The sequence below is a fragment of the Salmo salar genome, chromosome 01 (assembly GCF_965601325.2).
Source record: "Salmo salar chromosome 01, fSalSal1, whole genome shotgun sequence".
NCBI classification, from domain to species: Eukaryota; Metazoa; Chordata; class Actinopteri; order Salmoniformes; family Salmonidae; genus Salmo; species Salmo salar.
In genome coordinates this window covers 97,374,309-97,395,899 of record NC_138291.1, presented here as the reverse complement: position 1 = coordinate 97,395,899, position 21,591 = coordinate 97,374,309, and the positions used below count along the sequence as shown (strand labels likewise).

The 21,591-nt window shown below is 41.3% G+C and overlaps 1 protein-coding gene across 3 annotated transcripts in view; it reads right to left on the bottom strand.

Moving 5' to 3' along the window:
- Positions 1-2,750: 2,750 nt before the first annotated feature.
- Positions 2,751-21,591, bottom strand: part of LOC106610766 (phosphatase and actin regulator 2) — a 74,644-nt gene continuing 55,803 nt past the window's right edge. For all 3 annotated transcript variants that reach the window (XM_014210310.3, XM_014210338.3, XM_014210330.3), the window contains exons 6-12: positions 19,987-20,171; positions 19,091-19,247; positions 17,425-17,480; positions 13,037-13,098; positions 11,518-11,655; positions 10,570-10,646; positions 2,751-10,409 (exon numbers count right to left, since the gene is read on the bottom strand). In XM_014210310.3, coding sequence (XP_014065785.3) covers positions 10,394-10,409; positions 10,570-10,646; positions 11,518-11,655; positions 13,037-13,098; positions 17,425-17,480; positions 19,091-19,247; positions 19,987-20,171 — 691 coding nt within the window. In that variant the 3' untranslated portion in view covers positions 2,751-10,393. The remainder of the gene's footprint in view (positions 10,410-10,569; positions 10,647-11,517; positions 11,656-13,036; positions 13,099-17,424; positions 17,481-19,090; positions 19,248-19,986; positions 20,172-21,591) is intronic.

Below are 21,591 nucleotides of genomic sequence, written 5' to 3'. Positions count from 1 at the left end.
TTCTCTTAATGTGTATCAATGTCCAGGTATAATGCCAGGAGCCGCTTGTGGATTTTACAGCTCTAATGCAGTTCCACCTCTTACATCATCAAAACATCATCTATGTGGATGTCGGCTAAAGCGTATCTAAAGTGGTTCCCAGCGTTGTTGGACATTAGACTGTCAAAGCGCCAGCAATTCAGCTCGAAGTGATTTTAATTTGGGCATTTTGTTTCAAAGTATTCCCACGCATAATAGGCACGTGATCATATACAAATGTAAGCAAGGCTTTAAATTATTATGATTTATTCATATTACATCTGTTTGGGCTTCTTCCGGTCAATTTGCAGTCTACAAATTATTTCTAATTATGTTCTGCCCCCTTGAACATCTGTTCAAGTAAAAATCAGCCTGCACTGAATTTAGTTGATGATCCCTGGACTTGTGCGTCACGGCTCTCCTTAGCTGTGTACCATGTGAGTCGCGTCAGCCAGGCTAGTAAACAACAGGCAGATTTTTTTCTACATATCCATGAAATCTTCTATTACAGGCCTGGCGCCTCTGACGATAGAAGGGTACGCTGTTTTGATCAAAACAGATTTGATAGGGGAGTTAGTAGAAAGAGTTTCACTATTTCAAGGGAAGGGTGTACAATATGGACATTGTCTCTTAGGTTTCTCCACTGGTTACAGCTTACTCATCAGTATGACATCCTCTGCTTATAGAGGTCAATAACCAATCTGCCAAGTCTGCTTCTATTGGCTCTTCCCATTGTAGACATGGAGAGTACAGTTTGGAAATAGGGTTGTTCCACAAAAATAGTGCCTTTTCTGCCCCTTTGATATTCTAAGTAGAAATTGTGCACTAATAAGGCTGTTATGTTAAATTAAGTTCAATTTAATATAGACCACATGTACAATTCAATAAAATAGATTTTGCTATATGAATAAAGACTTGCTAAAGTGCCAAATTTCAGCATTTGACATCCCTCCCTGCACTCTCTGACTTCCAGGAAGATTTTAACCCACTTAACCACTCTGAATTCTCAATTGCCACTCCTTGTTGCACACAACAACCTTCCATTCCCCCTTTCACAAGGGGGTTTATGGCTGATTTTAAGATCATTGTCAACCCTGTTACGTTCAAGCCTGTTAAGGTAAACCCTGTTAGGGTCAACCCAATTATGGTCAACCCTGTTACGGTCAACCCTGTTACTTTATTTGGCATTAATAGGAACTTATAGTATATTTTTTAGTTAACCCTTTGAGATGGGAAAACTATTTTTTTTATTAAGTTGAACATATGTGCTTTATGACAGAATGTTAATTCGATTAAATCCAATAAAAAAAATTACCAAGTTACGCTCTTCAAAACGGCACCGAATTGGTGGAACGACCCAGGCAATAGAGACAGTTTTGAATTGGGCGAGCTTGTTTTGCATAACCTAACGTAATAGGCGTAAAAGAAACGCCTGAAGCTAGATCCCTTAGAGCAGCGTTTCCCAAACTCAGTCCTGGGGACCCCCCTGGGTGCACCTTTTGTTTTTTGCCCTAGCACTATACAGTTGATTCAAATGATCAAAGCTTGACAATTAGTTATTTGAATCAGCTGTGTAGTGCTAGGGCAAAAACCAAAATGTGCACCCCTTGGGGTCCCCAGGACTGTGTTTGGGAAACCCTGCCCTATATTCGCGTCAGGTTCTCTCTCCATTATTTCCATTTCTCCTGAAAACTGGAACATCTGGTTGTTGGGGACTGCGAGGGGTGGAGTTGGAACTAGATTTGCAATTAAAGCCTTGTTTACATCTGGTGCTAACATGCATCCTTTGTCCTGATATTGTCCACATTCTGATTGTGCCCACATTGTATCTGTTGCACCAATGTGTCTCATTTCCCTCCACTGTGCCTGCATTGTAATCAGATATCGGTCCCCCCGTATGCAAATTATTTGACATATTCTTCTAAAATAATATTTAATTATTAATTTTAAGACTTATTGATGCCATAAGTCAATGGCGTCACAGGGCAAAGATGTTAGAAGACGGGATAATGATGATTTAAATGGTTTCACTGTCTAAAACCGTCTACACTTGTAAGATATCCAGACACAATGGATCCCTGACTACCTTCGGATCTGATCACAATCAGATCACAATGAGACTTAATCGTCTACACCTGTCTAAAAATGTGGGCACTATCAGAATGTTGACAAGATAAGGACAAAGGACGCATGTTAGAACCAGATATAAACAGGGCTTTAGGGGCCCGGCGGTGTACACTGACCATCGACGACAAGGCCAGCTATCAGGGGTGGTGGATACAAATGATTGACAAACAGTAACAGTAATCAATTGTCATTGATTGACAAACATTAACAGTAATTTGCATTGTAGACAAATGGAAGTGTCATAGTGGTGTCTGAGACGCAAGTCTTGCTTTTTTGATCTCTCTGACAGTTTTTCATTATCTGTCGTGTTTTAGTTAGTGACCAACATTTGCCGCCCCCAAGTCTACAGCATTCGATTACAACGGCAAACTCCGCCTTGGCCGCTTACATAGTTCAGGGTGCCCCGGCTGTGCAAAATGAGCTCACCCACTCTGTTGTTGTTCATGGCTGTAAACAGGAAGTCGCCTGGCTGTGTACCGTATGATGATGTTATATTGCTGAGCTTGGCAACCAGTGGAAAATGTGACATATGTACACTAATGTAAGTGCAAGCAATGTCTGTTTGACTGCTTCTCCCACATTAACCTGAAACCAATAAACCCCAACCCCATCCAAGTTTTATTGCTGTAACCCAATGGAAAGTGATACAAATTGACATACTCGATCTACCTTAGGATACTTCTAGTAAAATGAGACATTTAAGTGAGTTTTAAACCATCTGTTAACATAAAATGTGGGTTTAGCAGTTGTGACAAAAGGCTGGCCAGTAACCCACTCCAGTAGATGTCCACACACATATTAGCTACTCATATTTCCCTCACAGAGATATGCTCCTTCAAAATATTACGCAATTAATATTACTTGAAAACTTGTGTTTTCATGGCTTGGTCTGTCAATACACAAAACTTTACACAATGTTGGTGAAACAGTGTGTCTATATATATATATATAGTTGAAGTCGGAAGTTTACATATACTTTGGTTGGAGTCATTAAAACTCGTTTTTCAACCACTCCACAAATTTCTTGTTAACAAACTATAGATTTGGCAAGTCAGTTAGGACATCTACTTTGTGCATGACACAAGTCATTTTTCAAACAATTGTTTACAGACAGATTATTTCACTTATAATTCACTGCATCACAATTCCAGTGGGTCAGAAGTTTACAAACACAAAGTTGACTGTGCCTTTAAACAGCTTGGAAAACTCCAGAAAATGATGTCATGGCTTTAGAAGCTTCCGATAGGCTAATTGACATCATTTGAGTCAATTTGAGGTGTACCTGTGGATGTATTTCAAGGCCTACCTTCAAACTCAGTGCCTCTTTGCTTTACATCATGGGAAAATCAAAAGAAATCAGCCAAGACCTCAGAAAAACAATTGTAGACCTCCACAAGTCTGGTTTATCTTTAGGAGCAATTTCCAAACGCCTGAAGGTACCACATTCATCTGTACAAACAATAGTACGCAATTATAAACACCATGGGACCACACAGCCGTCATACCGCTCAGGAAGGAGAAGCGTTCTGTCTCCTAGAGATGAACGTACCTTGGTGCGAAAAGTGCAAATCAATCCCAGAACAACAGCAACGGACCTTGTAAAGATGCTGGAGGAAACAGGTACAAAAGTATCTATATCCACAGTAAAACGAGTCCTATGTCGACATAACCTGAAAGGCCGCTCGGCAAGGAAGAAGCCACTGCTCCAAAACCGCCATAAAAAAGCCAGACTACGGTTTGCAACTGCACATGGGGACAAAGATCGTACTTTTTGGAGAAATGTCCTCTGGTCTGATGAAACAAAAATAGAACTGCTTGGCCATAATGACCATCGTTATGTTTAGAGGAAAAAGGGGGATGCTTGTAAGCCAAAGAACACCATCCCAACTGTGAAGCATGGGGGTGGCAGCAACATGTTGTGGGGGTGCTTTGCTGCAGGAGGGTCTGGTGCACTTCACAAAATAGATGGTATCATGAGAGAGGAGAATTATATGATTATATTAAAGCAACATCTCAAGACATCAGTCAGGAAGTTAAAGCTTGGTCGCAAATGGGTCTTCCAAATGGACAATGACCCCAAGCATACTTCCAAAGTTGTGGCAAAATGGCTTAAGGACAACAAAGTCAAGGTATTGGAGTGGCCATCACAAAGCCCTGACCTCAATCCTATAAATAATTTGTGGGCAGACTGGAAAAGCGTGTGAGAGCAAGGAGGCCTGACTCCGTTACACCAGCTGTGTCAGGAGGGATCGGCCAACATTTCCCAACTTATTGTGCTTGTGGAAGGCCATCCCGAAACGTTTGACCCAAGTTAGATAATATAAAGGCAATGCTACCAAATACTAATTGAGTGTATGTAAACTTCTGACCCACTGGGAATGTGATGAAAGAAATAAAAGCTGAAATAAATCACTCTCTCTACTATTATTCTGACATAAAAAATAAAGTGGTGATCCTAACTGACCTAAGACAGGGAATGTTTACTCGGATTAAATGTCAGGAATTGTGAAAAACTGAGTTTAAATGTATTTGGCTAAGGTGAATGTAATATATATATATATACACACATACACATATACACACATATATATACACATATACACACATATATATATACTGCTCAAAAAAATAAAGGGAACACTAAAATAACACATCCTAGATCTGAATGAATGAAATAATCTTATTAAATAGTTTTTTCTTTACATAGTTGAATGTGCTGACAACATAATCACACAAAATAAATCAATGGAAATCCAATTTATCAACCCATCGAGGTCTGGATTTGGAGTCACACTCAAAATTAAAGTGGAAAACCACACTACAGGCTGATCCAACTTTGATGTAATGTCCTTAAAACAAGTCAAAATGAGGCTCAGTAGTGTGTGTGGCCTCCACGTGCCTGTATGACCTCCCTACAACGCCTGGGCATGCTCTTGATGAGGTGGCGGATGGTCTCCTGAGGGATCTCCTCCCAGACCTGGACTAAAGCATCCGCCAACTCCTGGACAGTCTGTGGTGCAACGTGGCGTTGGTGGATGGAGCGAGACATTATGTCCCAGATGTGCTCAATTGGATTCAGGTCTGGGGAACGGGTGGGCCAGTCCATAGCATCAATGCCTTCCTCTTGCAGGAACTGCTGACACACTCCAGCCACATGAGGTCTAGCATTGTCTTGCATTAGGAGGAACCCAGGGCCAATCGCACCAGCATATGGTCTCACAAGGGGTCTGAGGATCTCATCTCGGTACCTAATGGCAGTCAGGCTACCTCTGGCGAGCACATGGAGGGCTGTGCGGCCCCCCAAAGAAATGCCACGCCACACCATGACTGACCCACCGCCAAACCGGTGATGCTGGAGGATGTTTCTGGCAGCAGAACGTTCTCCACGGCGTCTCCAGACTCTGTCACGTCTGTCACATGTGCTCAGTGTGAACCTGCTTCCTCTGTGAAGAGCACAGGGCGCCAGTGGCGAATTTGCCAATCTTGGTGTTCTCTGGCAAATGCCAAACGTCCTGCACGGTGTTGGGCTGTAAGCACAACTCCCACCTGTGGACGTCGGGCCCTCATACCACCCTCATGGAGTCTGTTTCTGACCGTTTGAGCAGACACATGCACATTTTTGGCCTGCTGGAGGTCATTTTGCAGGGCTCTGGCAGTGCTCCTCCTGCTCCTCCTTGCACAAAGGCGGAGGTAGCGGTCCTGCTGCTGGATTGTTGCCCTCCTACGGCCTCCTCCACGTCTCCTGATGTACTGGCCTGTCTCCTGGTAGCGCCTCCATGCTCTGGACACTACGCTGACAGACACAGCAAACCTTCTTGCCACAGCTTGCATTGATGTGCCATCCTGGATGAGCTGCACTACCTGAGCCACTTGTGTGGGTTGTAGACTCCGTCTCATGCTACCACTAGAGTGAAAGCACCGCCAGCATTCAAAAGTGACCAAAACATCAGCCAGGAAGCATAAGAACTGAGAAGTGGTCTGTGGTCACCACCTGCCGATCCACTCCTTTATTGGGGGTGTCTTGCTAATTGCCTTTAATTTCCACCTGTTGTCTATTCCATTTGCACAACAGCATGTGAAATGTATTGTCAATCAGTGTTGCTTCCTAAGTGGACAGTTTGATTTCACAGAAGTGTGATTGACTTGGAGTTACATTGTGTTGTTTAAGTGTTCCCTTTATTTTTTTGAGCAGTGTATATATATTTATACACACACACATATATACACACACACACACATATATATATATATATATATATACACACACACACATATACATACATATTTTTATATATTTATATATACAGTGCATTCGGAAAGTATTCAAACACCTTGACTTTTTCAACATTTGTTACGTTACAGCCTTATTCTAAAATTGATTAAATTACTTTTTTCCCTCATCAATCTACACACATTTACATTTTTTCATTTACGTCATTTAGCAGACGCTCTTATCCAGAGCGACTTACAACACACATTACCCCATAATGACAAAGCAAAAACATTAGAAGCTTTGCAGGTAGCCTAGTAGTTAGAGTGTTGGGCCAGTAACCAAAAGGTCACTGGTTCAAATACCCGAGTCAACAAGGTGAAAAATCTGTCGATATGCCCTTGAGGAAGGCACTTAACCCTAATTTGCTCCATGGGCACTGTACTACTATGACCGACCCTGTTAAACAACACATTTCACTGCACCTATTCAGTGTGTGATTTTTTAAAATTTTGAAGCAGATCTGATTGAATAGAGCCCAAAGTCAACATATTACACCATTTCAGTGGCCATGGGGTCACTTTTAGTCTATGTAGCTAATACTGAAGGGTTATGGCATCTTCTTCCTGAGCATACACCGTTGATGGTTCGCATAAATGGTATCTATGTATGTGATCAACAATGGAACAATAAATCAATTTAGAGGCATATAATGCACGTATAGACCTCCTATATGCATGATGGATATGGGAGTGGCAATACATGTACAGTACCAGTAAAAAGTTTGGACACACCTACTCATTCAAGGGTTTTTCTTTATTTTGACTATTTTCCACATTGCAGAATAATAATGAAGACATCAAAACTATGAAATATCACATCATGTTATAACCAAAAAAGTGTTAAACAAATCAAAATATGTTTTAGATTCTTCAAAGTAGTCACCCTTGCCTTGATGACAGCTTCGCACTCTTGGCATTCTCTCAACCAGCTTCATGAAGTAGTCACCTGGAATGCATTTCAATTAACAGGTGTGTCTTGTTAAAAGTTAATTTGTGGAATTTCTTTCCTTCTTAATGCATTTGAGCCAATCAGTTGTGTTGTGACAAGGTAGGGGTGGTATACAGAAGACAGCCCTATTTGGTAAAAGACCAAGTCCATATTATGGCAAGAACAGCTCAAAAAAGCAAAGAGAAACGACAGTCCATCATTACTTTAAGACATGAAGGTCAGTCAATAAGGAAAATTTCAAAATTTCTTTAAGTGCAGTCGCAAAAACCATCAAGCGCTATGAAACTGGCTCTCATGAGGACCGGCACAGGAAAGGAAGACCCAGAGTTACCTCTGCTGCAGAGGATATGTTCATTAGAGTTACCAGCCTCAGAAATTGCAGCCCAAATAAATGTTTCAGAGTTCAAGTAACAGATACATCTCAACATCAACTGTTCAGAGGGGAATGCGTGAATCAGGCCTTCATGGTCGAATTGCTGCAAAGAAACCACTACTAAAGGACACCAATAAGAAGAAGAGGCTTGCTTGTGCCAAGAAACACAAGCAATGGACATTAGACTGGTGGAAATCTGTCCTTGGTCTGATGAGTCTAAATTTTAGATTTTTGGTTCCTTCAAGACTGTTGGAAAAGCATTCCTCATGAAGCTGGTTTAGAGAATGCCAAGAATGTGCAAAGCTGTCATCAAGGCTACTTTGAAGAATATAAAATCAAAAATATATTTAGATTCGTTTAACACTTTTTTGGTTACTACATGATTCCATATGTGTTATTTCATAGTTTTGATGTCTTCGCTGTTATTCTACTATGTAGAAAATAGTAAAAATAAAGAAAAACCCTTTAAGGTGTCCAAACTTTTGACTGGTACTGCATATACATGAATATTATGTACTGACATAATTCAAAGATACAGTACTCACACATGAACAGCACATAGCGCCATCAATACGAAACTCATCCTGTACATCACATCAATGTAAAAATCTATCGGATAATTGGCAGTAAACTTGTGATCATGCATCTGATATACATTATGTACAAAAAAATCCATAGAGTGAGAAACACATTGGCATGAATACTATGGTTCTCTTCCTATATTCTACAGCTGCCCTTAGCAGTCTGAAATGAATGTAAATTGATTGGTGCACCTCATCACAGAAATATCAAAGAAATGCTTCACATTTTATGACCAGGAAAAAAGCTTAATGGATTCATCTGGGACCGTAAAATACTAACATTTATCATATACTTTCAAACTACACAGACCATCCATTATTAACAGCTCAGTATCCAATCTGAAGGGCAGACCAATTTGTTCTGAACTTGCTCTAAATTTGGAAAGAGAGAGAGTAGAAGAATAGCCTACATAGATCAGTAGGGTCCACTCTGCTCTGTCCCTGTAAAAGATATGCTCAATAATGGTAAGTGTTCCAGAAAACATGACAAATACAGTAACAATACATATTCCTTACTATCTAGGCAAAATTAATGTAGTCCCAGCCACTTTACTATACTCAGCCTTGTCTTAGGACGGTAAGTTGGTGGTTGGAGACATCCCTCTAGTGGTGTGGGGGCTGTGCTTTGGCAAAGTGGGTGGGGTTATATCCTGCCTGTTTGGCCCTGTCCGGGGGTATCATCAGATGGGGCCACAGTGTCTTCTGATCCCTCCTGTCTCAGCCTCCAGTATTTATGCTGCAGTAGTTTATGTGTCGGGGGGCTAGGGTCAGTCTGTTACATCTGGAGTATTTCTCTTGTCTTATCCGGTGTCCTGTGTGAATTTAAATATGCTCTCTCTAATTCTCTCTTTCTCTCTTTCTGTCTTTCTCTCGGAGGACCTGAGCCCTAGGACCATGCCTCAGGACTACCTGGTATGATGACTCCTTGCTGTCCCCAGTCCACCTGGCCGTGCTGCTGCTCCAGTTTCAACTGTTCTGCCTGCGGCTATGGAACCCTGACCTGTTCACCGGACGTGCTTGTTGCACCCTCGACAACTACTATGATTATTATTATTTGACCATGCTGGTCATTTATGAACATTTTAACATCTTGACCATGTTCTGTTATAATATCCACCCTGCACAGCCAGAAGAGGACTGGCCACCCCTCATAGCCTGGTTCCTCTCTAGGTTTCTTCCTAGGTTTTTGGCCTTTCTAGGGAGTTTTTCCTAGGGAGTTTTTCCTAGCCACCGTGCTTCTTTCACATGCATTGCTTGCTGTTTGGGGTTTTAGGCTGGGTTTCTGTACAGCACTTTGAGATATCAGCTGATGTACGAAGGGCTATATAAATAAATTTGATTTGATTTGACTTTGAGATCAGCATCAACAATCACCCCTTAAATCAAGACCCAAACACCTTCATTTCCACCATCAAGACCACATGGCAGTAAAAGTAACCATTTCTTCTTAACACCTTGCCATGCACTTCCATGATTACGTTAAGTTAAGGACTATGTGTCTGATTTGGTTATATTTGTCATTGCACTGTTGAGGATGCTTGCAAGTAAGCATTGCATTGCACGGTTTACGTTGTATCCTGTGCATATCACAAATAAACATTGATTTTATTACTGTTACCTTTGGCTGGACTTGCCTAACCTACAACATTGTCATAGTTGCAAAACCACTTCCCTTCCAGTCCATGGGGACTTGGTCAAGGCCTGTTAAGGTGCTTTAGGGAAGCCAAAAAGGTATGTGGGTAATTAAATCAGTGCTGTGTTACAAAGTGCAACAGTTTTGTCCTTCATGGATACTGGCCTCTCTCTCTCTGTCTGTCTATCTTTTCACACAGCACTAAAGCCCAGTCTGGTCTGGTCTGTGTAAGCAGGTGTGGCCCAATGTAATCAACCTCTATTGATCTGTAGAGCTGGAGACAGGTTGGCCCTGGGAGACGGTGTCCATGTGTCCGTGCCTAGGGGCATCCAGGCCCGAGGCCCCGGGGAAAAGCCAGATGGTGAAGCCCGCAGCGGGGAGACAGAGCCTTTAGGCAGTGCCGGCAGCCGACCAGCACCCCCACTGGAGAGAGAAATGCCTCAGGGCCGATGGAATCTGCCAAGGCACAGGGAAACAGACACTGTTGGATCAGAACTGCAGTCTGCACCTCATAGCACACTGTTACTCGGATTAAATCAAACAACAGTTTATTATCTTGTATGACTCATAATGAAGTGTAATGTCTGGGGATCAATAATGTTCAAGTTGTCATTACCTGGTAAATTGCTTGCTCTCTTCATGAACTTCCATCTCTTTGCTTTTGAACTCATTCAGTTCTTTACGGATAGCAGCCTGAGGGAATATAAACATTCAGTTCTTTATGGATAGCAGCCTGAGGGAATATAAACATTCAGTTCTTTATGGATAGCAGCCTGAGGGAATATAAACATTCAGTTCTTTACGGATAGCAGCCTGAGGGAATATAAACATTCAGTTCTTTACGGATAGCAGCCTGAGGGAATATAAACATTCAGTTCTTTACAGATAGCAGCCTGAGGGAATATAAACATTCAGTTCTTTATGGATAGCAGCCTGAGGGAATATAAACATTCAGTTCATTATGGATAGCAGCCTGAGGGAATATAAACATTCAGTTCTTTATGGATAGCACCCTGAGGGAATATAAACATTCAGTTCATTATGGATAGCAGCCTGAGGGAATATAAACATTCAGTTCATTATGGATAGCAGCCTGAGGGAATATAAACATTCAGTTCATTATGGATAGCAGCCTGAGGGAATATAAACATTCAGTTCATTATGGATAGCAGCCTGAGGGAATATAAACATTCAGTTCTTTATGGATAGCAGCCTGAGGGAATATAAACATTCAGTTCTTTATGGATAGCAGCCTGAGGGATTCATAGATGAATTGTCAAATGTATAGATTAATTGTCAAACTATCAGACCATCAATAGCTTCAGACAGGCAACATATTTAATATAACTGAAGATGAAATGGTAGATAACTCATTATCTGTGAATAATGTATTTACAGCATTGTTTAGGGGGCTGGAATACATAAGGTAGAAAATGCTAACAAAAAGTTTTTTAATTATGCCTTTTTATAACCTCTCTTATTACAAGTATTTAATGGCATTATGAATGGCATGTGTTTTAGTCGCTTTAGCAATAACATTATACGGTAGGAGTCTGGGACCCACTTTGTCAGCTGGCGTGAGCCTGGTCCAGGGTTTGTCTGCGCGGCGGTCATAGTCCTTAGCATCTGTGCACTCCACATACTCATTGAAGCGCAGAATCCGCCGAGCCACCAGCTCTGCTACTGTCGGCCTCACACTCAGCTATACAAACACACACGAAATAAACAGAGTGGACAAAACATTAGGAACATCTTTCCATGACATAGACTGACCAGGTGAATCCAGGTGAAAGTTATAATCCCTTATTGATGTCACTTGTTAAATCCACTTCAGTCAGTGTAGATGAAGGGGAGGAGACAAGTTAAATAAGGACTAAGCCTTGAGACAATTGAGACATGGATTGTGTATGTGTGCCATTAAGAGGGTGAAAGACCAAGACAAAAGATTTAAGTGCCTTTGAATGGGGTATGGTAGTAGGTGCATCAGTATGTGTCAAGAAATGCAACGTTGCTTGGTGTGTATCAAGAATGGTCCACCACCCAAAGGACATACAGCCAACTTGACACAACTGTGGGAAGCATTGGAGTCAACATGGGCCAGCATCCCTGTGGAACGCTTTCGACACCTTGTAGAATCCATGCCCTGACGAATTGAGGCTGTTTTGAGGGGGTGTTCCTAGTGTTTGGCATATTCAGTGTAAGTAGCCAGTGATTGACAACTGTAAAGTGTGACTTCTAGACAAGACAGCTGGGGCATGGGAGATGGATAGAGAGTTGTTGGAAGAGTTTAAGTCCTTCCACAATGCCATACAGGAGCATTGTGTTGAAACTACACTCCAGTTCTCATTATATCTAAGGTCAAGCAGTGTTGGCCTAACCCTGGAAAATTCCCTCTTCCCCCTGCCACCACAGGGGCGAGCAATCTGAGGAATTTCAAGCAGCCCGATACTACACTGAGGCATGCTTCTCACACAGAGCTGGAATGCCCTACAGTATGCACTGTGGCAACTGAGTCATACAGTTGCTGCATTTTGGCTTGTCAAAAAACTCTAAAATGATGACTTTGTTATTTTCTATTATACTTTTTTAAAACAATGGAATAAACACAATCATCTTCCTCCACCTTCAATATGGGTTCTGAATGTGACATTGTGTGCACCCCCTCACAATGAGTGCACCCCCCCACATTGTGTGCACCTTCTCACATTGTGTGCAACCCCTCACATTGTGTGCACACCCTCACATTGTGTGCACCCCCTCACATTGTGTGCACCCCCTCACATTGTGTGCACCCCCTCACATTGTATAACCCTAAATGAGTTTGACATTTGTTTGGTAATTCATAAATTCATAAATTGTTTGGTAATTCAGTCAATGAGATTGACATTTTATTGGTAATTCAGAAACTAAGACATTATTTGGTAATTCAGTGAATATCAGTCTGAAATGTGTTTGGTTCCAGTTAATTCAGTTCCGACTATGTCCACCAGATGGATCTGTGTACCACAAATATCATCAGACATAAAATCAATGAGATGCAGACATTCAGCAGGCTTACCTAAACATAGTATAAATGACAGTACCTTTCGGGAGAGTCTCCTTTTAATCTCTTGTATGGCTTCATGTTGATCAGCTTCATTTGTCTCTGTAGTGAAATTAAAAAGAAGTTGTAAGTAGGCTGGGGTGGTACTTTACGACCCAATATAGCGATTATTAATTAAGCAATGTGGTCATCTACAAATGGATGGAAAAGATTGATCTGGAAATGATACGGTGCTTATCTTTCCAATTGATGTTGGAGTGAGCCATATGGCTACATCTACAAAACAGATGTCCTGGAATATGGAATTATCTCAACAGAAGTCTGCTTTTGAGGTCTGAAAACATCTGACAAACTTTGATTTTAGAGTTGTATTTTGTTAACCATACATAGTCAACCCTTTAAACCCGAGCCCAGCATAGACCATTGTTCTATTCTTCAACAGGTAGTTGTTGAGTGTCTAACAGATGTGCATAGCGTCCCTGAGAGGCTATGCGACCTTTGCCGTTAGCAGTTCCGCTGGAGGGCTACTCATCTGCTTTCAATAAGGCAACAGCCAGTTAACTGTTCTCTCTCTCTTAGTATTATGATTCCACTACAAAGACCTCATAAATAATGCAGTAACACCCAAGCAAGATGACAACAACAAAATGGCCCCCTTTCACTGCTTCCTGTTTAATAGACAGGAAGTCTCCATGTGAACATTGACCGTATTACAGGAACATGTTTGTGCCTGTTCGTCAAATGGTACTAGGATTTTTCTGTGAAGTGTTCTGATGCACTTCAGATAAAGTTTGATTTGATTAGAACAACGTTAGCTTCTAGCAGATATAGAGAATGATCAGGTAAACATACAGATGTAGGATCTTTATTTGAGCCAATTTGCTACAGTAGGAAAATAATCCTACAGCAACAGAAAATGTGCATCATCATGTGGATTACACTTAATGGACATTATTCTAGGGGTTGATACATTTTTCGTAAGGGAAAATCTATCAGAAATTTCTAAGTGGAAATTACAAACTTCAGAAGCCTTTTAAAACCTAATATGCACTAAGTTCTACTGCAACTAGGTGATCAAGTTAAGATTCTAGATCTGTAAAGAACACATTCCTATTGACTTTTATCCTGCCATTCTCCGACCAACAATGTTTTAACACTGTCTGGCACAATAAGAGCTCAAGATGTTGTCCTCTTAAATTGTTTTATTTTGACTGGTCATGTTCAATCTGCTGTAATGTGTTTCCCCACATTGATTTACTAACCAATAAACTGGGCAAGCAGATGGGCCATCAGTCAATAACTGTCCCTCCCTCCATATCAATGGACCACAGGAGGTACGTGGCACCTTAATTGGGGAGAACTGGCTCGCGGTAATGGCTGGAGCTGTTTCAGTGGAATGGTATCAAATACATCAAACACACGGTTTAATGCCATTCCATTTGCTCCGTTCCAGCCATTATTATGAGCCGTCCACCACTCAGCAGCCTCTACGGCAATGCACCGATAGACTTTGATACACAACTGTCCAAGCCAGAAGAACAACTTCACCTTTGTCTTGGATTCCAGCCGGGCTAATTCATTCACATACAATGTCTTCTAACGAAAACCTGTAAGGATAATTCATTCACATACACCCTCTCCTTATGAAAACCTGTAAGGCTAATTCCTACACTACCGGTCAAAAGTTTTAGAAAGCCTACTCATTCAAGGGTTTTTCTTTATTTGTACTATTTTCTACAATGTAGAATAATAATGAAGACATCAAAACTATGAAATAACACGTAGTAACCAAAATGATGTAGTAACCAAAAAAATGTTAAACAAATCAAAGCATATTTTATATTTGAGATTCTTCAAATAGCCACACTTTGCCTTGATGACAGCTTTGCACACTCTTGGCATTCTCTCAACCAGCTTCATGAGGAGTGCTTTTCCAACAGAGTTCCAACATATGCTTTTCCTTCACTCTGTGGTCCGACTCATCCCAAACCATCTCAATTTGGTTGAGGTCGGCGATTGTGGAGGACAGGTCATCTGATGCAGCACTCCATCACTCCCCTTCTCTGTAAAATAGCCCTTACACAGCCTGGATGTATTTTGGGTCAATGTCCCATTGAAAAACAAATGATAGTCCCACTAAGCCCAAACCAGCTGGGATGGCGTATTGCTGCAGAATGCTGTGGTAGCCATGCTGGTTAAGTGTGCCTTGAATTCTAAATAAATCACAGACAGTGTCACCAGAAATGCACCCCCACACCATAACACCTCCTCCTCCAAGCTTTACGGTGGGAAATACACATGCAGAGATTATCTGTTCACCCACACCTCGTCTCACAAAGACACGAAGGTTGGAACCAAAAATCTCCAATTTGGACTCCAGACCAAAGGACAAATTTCCACCGGTCTAATGTCCATTGCTTGTGTTTCTTGGCCCAAGTAAGTCCCTTCTTGTTATTGGTGTCCTTTAGTAGTGGTTTCTTTGCAGCAATTCGACCATGAATGCCTGATTCACGCAGTCTCTTCTTAACAGTTGATGTTGAGATGTGTCTGTTACTTGAACTCTGTGAAGCATTTATTTTGGCTGCAATTTCTGAGGCTGGTAACTCTAATGAACATATCCTCTGCAGCAGAGGTAACTCTGGGTCTTCCTTTCCAGTGGCGGTCCTCATGAGAGCCAGTTTCATCATAGCGCTTGATGGTTTTTGCGACTGCACTTGAAGAAACTTTCAAAGTTCTTGAAATATTCCATATTGACTGACCTTCATGTCTTAAAGTAATGATGGAATGTCGTTTCTCTTTGCTTATTTGAGCTGTTCTTGCCATAATATGGACTTGGTCTTTTACCAAATAGGGCTGTCTTCTGTATACCACCCCTACCTTGTCACAACACATCTGATTGGCTCAAACGCATTAAGAAGGAAAGAAATTCCACAAATGAACTTTTAACAAGACACACCTGTTAATTGAAATGCATTCCAGGTGACTACCGCATGAAGATGGTTGAGAGAACGCCAAATGTGTGCAAAGCTGTCATCAAGGCAAAGGGTGGCTATTTGAAGAATCTTAAATATAAAATATATTTTGATTTGTTTAACACTTTTTTGGTTACTATATGATTCCGTATGTGTTATTTCATAGTTTGATTTCTTCACTATTATTCTACAATGTAGAAAATAGTAAAAATAAAGAAAAACCTTTGAATGAGTAGGTGTTCTAAAACTTTTGACCGGTAGTGTACACCGTCTCCTTATGAAAACCTGTAAGGCTAATTCATACACTGTCTCCTTATGAAAACCTGTAAGGCTAACTCATACACCGTCTCCTTATGAAAACCTGTAAGGCTAACTCATACACCGTCTCCTTATGAAAACCTGTAAGGCTAACTCATACACCGTCTCCTTATGAAAACCTGTAAGGCTAATTCATACACCGTCTCCTTGTGAAAACCTGTAAGGCTAACTCATACACCGTCTCCTTATGAAAACCTGTAAGGCTAACTCATACACCGTCTCCTTATGAAAACCTGTAAGGCTAACTCATACACCGTCTCCTTATGAAAACCTGTAAGGCTAACTCATACACCGTCTCCTTATGAAAACCTGTAAGGCTAATTCATACACCGTCTCCTTATGAAAACCTGTAAGGCTAACTCATACACCGTCTCCTTATGAAAACCTGTAAGGCTAATTCATACACCGTCTCCTTGTGAAAACCTGTAAGGTTAACTCATACACCGTCTCCTTATGAAAACCTGTAAGGCTAATTCATACACCGTCTCCTTGTGAAAACCTGAGATGCTAATTCATTCACATACACCGTCTCCTTATGAAAACCTAACTATATACTCTAGGTCCTGTTAGCAGACGCTTTTATCCAAAGCGACTGACAGTCATGCGCACATGCATTTTTCCCGAGACTACCTCAATCCAGCCATTATTATGAGCCGTCTTCCACTCAGCTGCCTCCACTGCAGTGCACCATTAGACCTTGATGCACAAGCCAGAATAACACCTTATTATGAGCCGGCCATAATAATGGCTAGATTGAGGTAGTCCTGGGAATCGAACCAACTATCCTGGCATTGCAAACTAGAGGACCACTAGTCTAGCATCAACCTTTGACTGAATGGGATAATGTCATCAGCCTATTAAGGTCATGTGGAACTGAACTGATCTATAATGACCAAAGACAAACAGACCTTGGAGGGGGAATGTCTTGTTGTGCTGCTGTAGCCTGACTGGGGCCAGTGTGGTCCTGTCTGTCTGTGGTCTGACTGGGGCCAGTGTGGTCCTGTCTGTCTGTGGTCTGACTGGGGCCAGTGTGGTCCTGTCTGTCTGTGGTCTGACTGGGGCCAGTGTGGTGCAGTCTGTGGTGCTGTCTGTCTGTGGTCCTGTCTGTCTGTGGTGCTGTCCGTCTGTGATCACTCACGTTTCAGAATGTTCCTCTGCTCCAGTTCCTCAGTACTGGGCCTCTGACTAAGTCGTCTGTGAGGCACAGAGAGGGAGAAGGAAGTGAGACAACACCACTGTGATTTGTTCCCCAAAAGCTTTATAGCACTAGGATCATTTTAAGTCCCTTGGATGAAAGATGATTTTAGTGCTACCAAATTTTCAGGAATCTCACACCAGAACAGTTATTTCAGATTAGATACAATGTTGATGACAAACAAATACTGTTATGAGAAAGTAGGTTTTGGAGACTTGGCTCCATCACATCTCATCATTCTATCCACAACTTTAATAGCCCAGGGTAATGTTATCAACCCCCCACTGATGAGTGGAATCTTAGAAGAAGCCTCGGGTTATGGTGGATCCCAAAGCTAGAGATACCTACTGCTGCTTCAGACAGTGGTGTATCAGTGTTTCCTCTGGAAACATGTGTAGCAGTGGGGGGAAAAGGTCGCAGAGGGGGGTTGAAGGGGGTGGGTCCCTCCTATATTTTTATGTAGGACTGAGAAGCTCAGTTCTGGTGACTTTTTAAAAGGATTAATTAAAATAATTATGCTGACACCATCTAAAGTAGAATTCCCACCTCCAGAAATTAGCCCAATAACACATTAGTAAAATGATTTTAACATATTGGGCCATGTACAGTATATAGCCTATGCATGGTCAATATTATCAGGTATGCTATTAGCAATAAACATTATCACCTTTAGCCCAACTGATGCTGCCAAGCGCAAATAAATAGGCTGAAGCATGGGTTTGCCTATCTGCATTTACCCTATTGGTCTAATCATTAGCCAGATCTCAAATGTGATCTTTTAACTAGTTATTATCATATTGATTAATTTTATGTCCCAAAAAACTTGCATAAACACTGAATATAATGTAGGCCTACCTGTTAGGGTAACTTAGGGTAACTTGCCACCTGGGGTAAAAAGCCCCCTGGCTGTATTTCTCACAGAAACCACTTCATGTCACAATTTTTCCCCCAACACTTTCCCTGTTTCCACTACTCTTGCTCAACAAAAAATATTATCTCATCACAATTTTTTATGTCATTCCAAAGAAATAATTTTGAGGTAGAGAGGCCTACAACTAACCAGTGTTACATTTAGCCCCACTCTCCCCTATGCACACTGCGAATTGCGGAGTGGTAATGTGTAACCATGCGTCTGTTAAAAACCCCAGGTTTAAAATGGCGTATTTCGCGCATATTTATGAGTTGAGAAATAAATAAAGTAGGAATGGAAAGCTGGGATTCCCAAACAAAAGCCATTAAAACTGTTGTTTTCATGATTGCAAGAATTGTTGTGCATTGACTACTTGTCAGAATGCATGTTTCCCTCCCTGTGGCACTTATAACATGAATGCGCCACGAGAGGAATATTTATTTATCCGACTAGGTAAATAGATTTATATAGCCGACTAGGTAAATAGATAAAATATTCTACTATGGGGTTGTTAGATTTTTCTATTAATTGTTCGTTTTGTTTTCACAGGATTTTTTTTTTCATGTTCCATTGTTGCGTGGCGGCAATGATTTGCCGTTGAGCAGCACCACAGGAAAATGAGTGCAGCGGAAACACCGGTGTGTGTGTCTGTGTGTGTATATGTGTATGTGTGCATGACTCCAGGGGTGTACTCTGTACCTCACTAGCTTGGAGTGAATCTGCTGGCGGAGTTCCTGCCTCTCGGTCTCAGAGGTACGAGGCAGGATGTTCTTCTCCTCCAGCTCTCTCTTGCTGGGCCGGTTGCCAAGTCTGATGGCCAGGGTGTCCCTGCGGTGGATCTTATTGGCTAGAGAGCCTACAAAACCAATAATAATCATGTAAATCCAGCTAGCCCCCCAGTTTTATACTGTAGGAAAGTGTTCTGTGCAGTATATATAATAGTACATATAAAACCACCCAGAAAGAAACACAAGAAGTGACATTGTTTTCAACTGTGTTTTAGTTGTTTCTAGTCCATGTGTCTAGTCCATGTGTCTAGTCCATGTGTCTAGTCCATGTGTCTAGTCCATGTGTCTAGTCCATGCGTCTAGTCCATGCGTCTAGTTTAAGCAAGCCTAAATATCTAATAGAGGGATAATTCATTTACATTACATTACATTTAAGTCATTTAGCAGACGCTCTTATCCAGAGCGACTTACAATTTAAAATATGTTTCTTTTGTTTTTTTACCAAGCTAAATTATCTCACATCATTGGCAGATCATTTTTTGTTGTTAATTAAAATAAGCAAAATTAAGATATTTTTCAAGATTTTTTACCTTAAGACAATTCAAATATCTTGGTTAATAAAATAAAATAAGCAAAAAGATCTGCCGTAAGATAATTTAGCTAGGTAAGAATTGAACAACACTTATTTTAAGTTAATTATTCCTCAATATAAGATATTTAGGCTTGCTTAGATTTCACGTTTTGCAGTGAGTGCACTTGTGGCTATGGATTAATTTGTTGCAAAGGCTGGACAGCATACAAGACTGACTGACTAAAGGCTAGAATACAATTAGCTGTAAGCTTCTATATCTGCGACGGATTCCTTACTTGTGGTATACTCGTCGTCCTCATCCTCGTCCTCGTCTTCGTCTCGGTAGAGGATGGGCCCATCTGAGTCGGAGTCGCTGACTGTGGACTGGTTGTCAGACTCCGTAGTGCTGTCTGGGATGACTGTAACCTCTGGGCTCTCCAGGTTAACACTGTGGAGCTTCTCACCAATCCCATTGGTAGGCCTGGAATCATATCATCAAAACTCTGATAAAGCGTTCTTACTTGATTGATTCTTGTCTATTGATTGATTTATCATGTCCATTGTTGTCCTTGTTGCATAATGGAAAATGGCGATTAAAAAATTCAGATGAAGGGTGTATAGACCAAAACGCTGGTGAAAACAGGCCTTTTCTTTCCCAAAAGGTTTTTCCTCATGAATCTGGCATCATGCAAGATAAATTATCCTCTTTCCAATGGTTAAAGGCATACATCACAGACAGGGTTCCCAAACGTTTCACTCAAGCACCTCTTCCAGCACTGGAGAACATCCCATGCATGACCAAGTGCAATACCCCTGGGAAATGATCCAGCTTCTCTGGGAGAATAAGTGTATATCAGTAAATGATACAGTACAATATTCCACACAGAATAGCTTTTTACACTGCTGTGCTGTCTTCTGAATCTGCAGTACTGTTTGACTCCCAATGCTGCTAACCATCTCAAGCTGGAAAACACAGACAATGAGGGAACAACGTTGTTATTGGGTAGGTTGCCACACCGTGCTCCATCCCGTAATCCTGTTGGAACTGTCTGATCCATTTACACCTGCAGTAAGACTTACATCATCCCTTCAATGGAGTTTTGTAAAGCATACTGTATTATTATGGTAATCGTGATTGCGGTAAAGAGCTTTCCCACCAATACCACCTGATTTCATTCCAAAGTTTCGGAAGAGTAATCATGATGGAAGACACCTTTTTATTTTCTTCAGTTACTACCAGCCTGGGTCAAATATATAACTTAACTACTTTCAAATACTTGAAATGCGCTTGATTTAATTGGCCTGGTTTGATGGAACCAATGGAATGGTCCCAAAAGTGCAGAATTCAAGCTACATCAAGTGTACCTCAAATACTTTGAAGTATTTCTGCGTTTGACCCAGGTCTGCTTCACTTTATGAACTCAGACCTGCTATATGGACGCAAAGTGCACAACTCAAAAGCCTTGTAGCAGGAGACAGCAAGAACTTTCCCTTCCATTCCTGCATGTACAATATGACGGAGTGTGTTTCCCGCATACAGATGTAAGATCTTAATTTGAGCCAGTTTGCTACAGCAGGAAAAAATCTTGCAGCAACAGGACATTCACATTTACATTTTAGTCATTTAGCAGACGCTCTTATCCAGAGCGACTTACAGTAGTGAATGCATACATTTCATTTAATGCATTTTTTATTTATTTTTATATATTTTTTTGTACTGGCCCCCCGTGGGAATCAAACCCACAACCCTGGCGTTGCACACACCATGCTGGTGTTGCAAACACCATGTTCTACCAACTGAGCCACAGGGAAGCAGGAAATGTGAAATATTATGTGGATTATAATTAATGGACATTTTTGTAGGGGTTGATAGATTTTTCGTAAGGGATAATCAGGTCTAA